Here is a 6098-nt window from a genome sequence, read left to right on the forward strand (position 1 = left end):
CCAGACACAAACACAAACTCACACAATCCAAACATAAACACAAACTTAAACTCACACAATCTCACATAATCTTATTATCTATCTACATAATTATAAGAAATAAAATGTGTTTTTCACGAAATTATTTCACTATCCCAAACTTAGAACTCACAAAATTCAAATTTTTTTCACATAATTTAGAAAGCTAAACCCAACAATAAATCGAAAAGAGGGATCAAAAGAAAGAAACAAAGAGAATGGCTTACAATGACTGACAAATGAGAAGAAACAAACGGCAAATTTTGATTTCTCACGGCAGATTTCTCCAAAGAGAAGAAGGAAGGTGATTGAGAGAGACGGACGAACGAAAAAAGAAGAAAAGGAAAGAGTATCGATAGAAGAGAGTAGAAGAAGAAAAAAAGAAGAAACGAAATTGAACTTCTTCTGTGTCTGTCGACTTGAGTCGGAGAAGAAGAAGACGAAAAGAAAAAAAAATTGAGTTTTTTTCTTTAGATCCAAGGATTTAAGGATTAAGATCCGAAATTAATATGGATACCCGAAATTGATATGGTTCTATATCCGAAATAAAGTTGGGTCTGTAAATATGTCAAAAGATCTAAATGTATTAATCTTTTACTAATTATCTAAATCAAAATAATATTTAAGGGGGCTAATTAGAATGAAAATAGAGATGTTGGGGCCAAAGAGATTAAAATCCTATGTTTTCACAACCAAACCTAACCTTAATTTATAATGTAAAACGTAAAGTAAAAGATATAAGGAAATAATATAACGTAAAGTAAAACACTCTAGGATAAGTAAATAAGAAAATGGAATTCCTAAACTATTTTCCTAAATCAGAAAATAGAAAAGTACTGAATTTGTTGTTTCCAAGAGCTAGTTTAAATACTTCAGGTTAAGAATTTACATAATATATTTGTCATCTGACTTCAAAATTTACGATTAGGGAAGAAGAATAAACAATTTTTATAAATTCAGATAATTAAAAAAGCTGAATAATATATAAGACCCGTTCGGCAAAGATGACGGGCAACTTGCTTTTTGATTGCTAAGCCAAATAGAAAGTCGAAACATTCTTATAAATTTAAAACCATGTTCGCATAATACAAATACTGAATTTAAACTTTTAAAAAGGTGTCAAAATTACCGTCACACATAACACTACCGAGAGTCCGAGACTTAAAAATACAAGAAGCGGGTAAAAAGACAAACATAAATTGGACACAAGACTGGATTTGTAATAACCCTTAAGGACAGCAAACTTCACCACCGCAGATTGTTATCTTCATTTATGCTTTAAACCATATTAAAAACTTTGTCTCGGCACCATTTAATCGACCTTACTCTCGGGGAATTTGGCTTCGTAAGCCTCTGTAGTCTGTTAAAATAAAGGAGACAGAAAGAAGCAAGATTCGTAAGTAGATGATGAAAACGAAAACAGTTTGAAGAAAGTGAGACAAAGACAAGTCATGGCTTTTTTTTTTGGATACCATGTAAGTGGCAGTAATCATCTTTCCGGCAAACCATCTCCCATGGAGAGCATGTTGTGCACCCATGGCCGCTTTCACATTCTCAAATCTCAGGTAGACAAAACCAATGCTGTACCTGTTTTAGCAACAGAGTTTCAAAGTCAGAGTTCAGTCTACTCTTTTCCAGAGTGAGAAAAGTTACAATATCCTAAAAAGCTCACTCACTTGTCAACATAGATATGATTCAGTTCTCCGAATTTGGAGCATTCTTCTTTAACATCTTCTTTAATATCCTCGTCAAAATGAGGTTCAGTCTGCCAAACAGATACAAGTGTAAACAAGATTTAACTTGAGGTACGAATTGTTAAGCAAAACAAAAATATTAAGCAGATCACTAACCTCTGTGGATGGATCAAACATGTTTTTAAGTAGCAGACATTCGCTGGGGACACCAACTGGGTCGATCGCAGCTGGTATATTTACACCGGGAATAATGCCGGCCCCTACTAGTCCAGCAACAGCAGGATTTGCCAGTGGAGAGATTGTAGAAACTCCACCGTGAATAGATGCAGCTGTAGTAAGGCCAGTGCTGCAGAGAAGGTTGGAGATTTAGTGGAATATAAATGAATGACACAAACTACAAAAACCGAGAAACAGGAAATAGGGAAACCTTGATGCAGTTCCACTACGATCGAGCTTTTGCATGAGAAGCGCCCGCGATTGTGCATTCAGAGACTGCAGAATAAGCAACCAGGTAAGACTACAAGAACAAATGCATTTACTGACAGTGTTGGAAAGATAACTCCAAATTCTTTTACTCCACCATGGATCTTACACATAGTAGCTATTTACTTTTATAGAGAACCAGATCAAGTACTAAAATTGTCTATTAACACCCTTTTGTTAAAGTTGATTAAACTCATGTTCATATTTTATCTATACCAAATCCTACACGCAGTAACTATATCTATTATGCGAAACAGGCAACTTGAGTTCTCCCTAAAGATCCATGAAATATATCCACTTTTGGAGGTTATGCTAGCGAGATTAAGGCAACTACTAACCAGGCCTCCTCCATCGTCATCATCCAAATCACCAGTGGCTTGCGTCTGTCCAGCATCTGGAACTTCAGTTTGATCAGTTACAGCTGACACCTAATGAAACATCAAACTACATTATCAACAGATATAAAATGCCCAAAGTGCTCAGCCAAAATAATTCACATACAGGTGTCACACTACTCATAGAATTTGCCTTCATACAATTAATAATGAACCATTACTAAGCACAAAGAACATGAATTTCTGTTCAGGAATTATATCATGATTTTACCACAGAAAGAATCCATCCAGAAAGTTCAACCACCTTCAATACTACGGAAATCAGTTGAAATTTTTTAAAAAAAAAAGGTTCAACCACTACCTTGATTGCACGACCTACAATCTCCAACTGCCCATTTAGATTCAGTGCGTTTCTAGCATCCTCCAGGCGAGCGAACTTGAAGGTTTAGAAATAGAAAAGAATTCTGTTAATCAAAAAGGTACAGTAGCCCAAAAGCGTAATCAAGACTGACATTGACTCTACCTACCTGAACAAAACCAAATCCTTTGCAGAGGCCAGTTTCATCACGAGGTACTTGCACCAGCTCCACACTCCCAAATGGTTCAAAAACCTAGGAATGCCAAAAAGAAAGCATTATGAACGCAAACTATGATCAGAAAATGAGCAATTACAAAAGAGGTCTATGATCCTCAAAGCTCAATAGGCATATGATTTGTACATTACAGGAATAACTCTGTTCTTACGGTTTTCTGACATTCATACAAATAACACTTCCTCTATATTAAACATAGAGCAGTTGCCAGGCAAAGTAAGAGTTTACCTTTCGCAGATCATCTTCTGACATGTTAATGTGGAGGTTACCAACATAAAGACGTCTAGCTCCCCCAGAGTAGGGGCCCAACATCCCCCCTGCTCCAGCAGCAGTTGTTGACTGAACAAGATTCTTCTCAGCTTCAGAAGGTTTTACCATAACAGGCTGACCAAGGAGAGGTTGTCCAGATAGAGCAATAGCCATAGGGACAGACATTGTATCATAAAATTCCACATACCTGCAAGCAGGATCAACTCAGAATCCAGCAAACAGTACTAAAACAAGATACATCATAGCATTTTCACAATTTATGTGCTCAGCAGTTATTTACAGCTGAAGAATTCTTAAGCATAAAAAGAACTTGTTATAGCCAGTAGCCACATAAGCCTCAGAGAGTTAAAGAGTTCCAAACTCACCCGATTCCCCTCGAACGCCTGGAAATTCGATCCATAATTATCCGTACATCCCGTACCTAAAACCATATTACGGAGACAATGTGTTTAAATCTATTCAATAGAACCAACCAGAACAACATTTATATGGCGACATTAAACCGCAGAGTAGTGGACAAACCTTTCCAGCTCTGGAAAAGAACTCATAAACATCCCTTTCAGTTGCCCTCAAAGCAATCTGTTGTACACAAAAAATATCAATTATTGATCAAGTTATAAATGCTTAAAGGAAAATAGCTATAACAACAGGCATACCTGATAGGCAAAAACTGTTCTCTGGTCTCTTTCAGGATCAGCCTCAGGCTCTACCTTATCCTCCTTTTTGCGTCTGCATAATAACAAACATGTAAGCTTGTTTAATTTGATATCAGAAACGATTTCATCCATATTTTACAAGATGTCACAACATCTTTTGAATATGCCAGTGACAACATATCAGAAGCCATCTTCTGGTATTTTGCAATATGTTAATATTATGACAATTCAAAACAGATAAACTTTTCTCCGATAGGCGTACACATGTGAAGCACGAGATGGGCCTGCAGGGAACTATGTGAAGTCAACAACGGATGAACAATAAGCTCATAAATTAAAACTTAGATCTTCTTTCATTTTAAATTTAGCACGGGACCAACCTGAAGTCTAACCAAAACATTTTACCTTCTATTACAATGATAAACTTAAACGGAACGAGCCCCATCAAGTTGTACAGAAGTCAATACCAATGGACCTAATAGCATTAGTATGAACCTGTTAACACTTATAGCTCACATCAAAGTTTTTGTATCATTACCCAAAAAGTATAAGAGATTTGATTTCCTTATTTAGTTGTCAAATCAAGAAGATGGGAAGCACTAGGAGCCCATATCCTCAATTTTGGTCACAACATCCCAATACTAAGCTAAAATTACCATGAAGAACTCTACGGTAAGAAGATTGAATGGCAAAGCAGCAACTAAACACGGTACATAAATTTAAGAATCAGATTCTAAAATGCGAACTAGCTGGCAACAAGTGGAGTCTAAAGACGATCACCGACTCGGATGTGTACCTCTAAGTAAGTATGAACCAGTTATAGCAGAGAGGTAAACTGATTAAATGCAGTAAGCATTCACGAGAACAAGATCCAAATAAAGAAAAGAGATAGAAGGAGCACCTGCGATCTCTATCCCGGTCCTTGGTCTCTCTTTCCTTAGGTTCTACTTCCTGGCTCTTCTCTCTTTCCTGACTCCGACGTCTCTCAGATCGACTTCTACTCCGCCGTGAACGATCTCTCTCCCTATCTTTCTCATGGTCACGCCCTTTACTGTCACGATCCCTGTCTTTGTCCCTCTCCCTCTCTTTCCCGTTTCTTTCTTCTTTATCTCTACTCTTTTCGTGATCTCTATCCCTATCCTTGTCCCTGTGCTCCCGGCTACTTCTATGCCTATCCCTCTCTCTGTCTCTAGAACGTGAACGGTGGCGAGATCTCGACCGCTTAGAACGCCGACCATCCTCATCTTCATCCCTCTTCTCATCACTCCTGTGCCTCGAGCTTCTCCTCCGCTCTTTCACTTCAGATTTGGCTTTCTCATCACCACCATTCCCAACTTCATTCTCCAGGAGGGGATTCTCAACAGTCTTCTCTAGGTACTCATACTCATCAAAGTCCATCTTAGAATTAGTCAAATAACTTCAACACCAGATCACTCTCACCCACAATGCCCAAAACCTACAAATTAAAGAAGAATCAGGACAACCTCAAAGACATCAGTCCCAAAGGAAAAATTACTGAAACGGAAAGTGTCTAAATCGATTCTAAAACCTAATTCATATCTACCACTAGGTTTATCATATCGATACTGTTACGAGAAGAAGAAATTTCAGGATACGATGGGATTCTAGGGTTGAAATTGAAAAGAAAATTTGGTGAATCAGTTCACCTTACCTCCTCTGGTAACGAAACTCGAAGACGCAAAGAGAAACGGCGAGGTGAGGGAAACTCGAAGCTGCTCTCAATCTGGAATCTCCCGCTCGCTATCTAGGGCAAAAAGCTCTCTGAAGAAGACGAAGCTTGTGAGGTGGTCGCTAACTCTCTCTATAGTTTTTTACTTGCCAACTTGCCAGATTCAGTCTAAAACCCTCTTTATGGGTCTAAGGCCCAAATCCATTTTATTTTACTTATAAATTATTTTAAAAAATAAATACACTATTTTATATTTTCTCCTGTCCTTTGTTCGAGTGTGTCCATTGTTCGAGTAACTAAGACCTTATGTAGACAGTAGACCTTATGTTCGAGTAACTAAGACCTTACCTGTCCTATGT

The 6098-nt window shown here is 37.7% G+C and overlaps 1 protein-coding gene across 1 annotated transcript; it reads right to left on the reverse strand.

Moving 5' to 3' along the window:
• On the reverse strand, window positions 1061–5895 carry LOC104766997 (RNA-binding protein 39). The gene is made up of 14 exons (XM_019241481.1): window positions 5722–5895; window positions 4951–5505; window positions 4050–4122; window positions 3916–3972; window positions 3759–3814; window positions 3352–3580; window positions 3058–3141; window positions 2892–2966; window positions 2534–2623; window positions 2140–2204; window positions 1869–2058; window positions 1695–1783; window positions 1491–1605; window positions 1061–1378 (listed from the first exon to the last, which is right to left on the reverse strand). Exons 2-14 carry the CDS (start codon window positions 5445–5447, stop codon window positions 1331–1333), a joined length of 1668 nt encoding a protein of 555 aa, XP_019097026.1. The 5' UTR covers window positions 5448–5505; window positions 5722–5895; the 3' UTR covers window positions 1061–1330.

The sequence above is a fragment of the Camelina sativa genome, chromosome 19 (assembly GCF_000633955.1).
Source record: "Camelina sativa cultivar DH55 chromosome 19, Cs, whole genome shotgun sequence".
Classification (NCBI taxonomy): Eukaryota; Viridiplantae; Streptophyta; class Magnoliopsida; order Brassicales; family Brassicaceae; genus Camelina; species Camelina sativa.

Excerpts from the sequence above, each read along its gene's own strand:
- LOC104766997 (XM_019241481.1), bottom strand. The coding sequence starts at position 5,447 with ATGGACTTTGATGAGTATGAGTACCTAGAGAAGACTGTTGAGAATCCC. Across the intron at positions 2,967-3,057 it reads AAGGATTTGGTTTTGTTCAG|TTCGCTCGCCTGGAGGATGC; the intron begins GTAGGTAGAGTC and ends TAAACCTTCAAG. Across the intron at positions 1,606-1,694 it reads AATCATATCTATGTTGACAA|GTACAGCATTGGTTTTGTCT; the intron begins GTGAGTGAGCTT and ends TTGCTAAAACAG.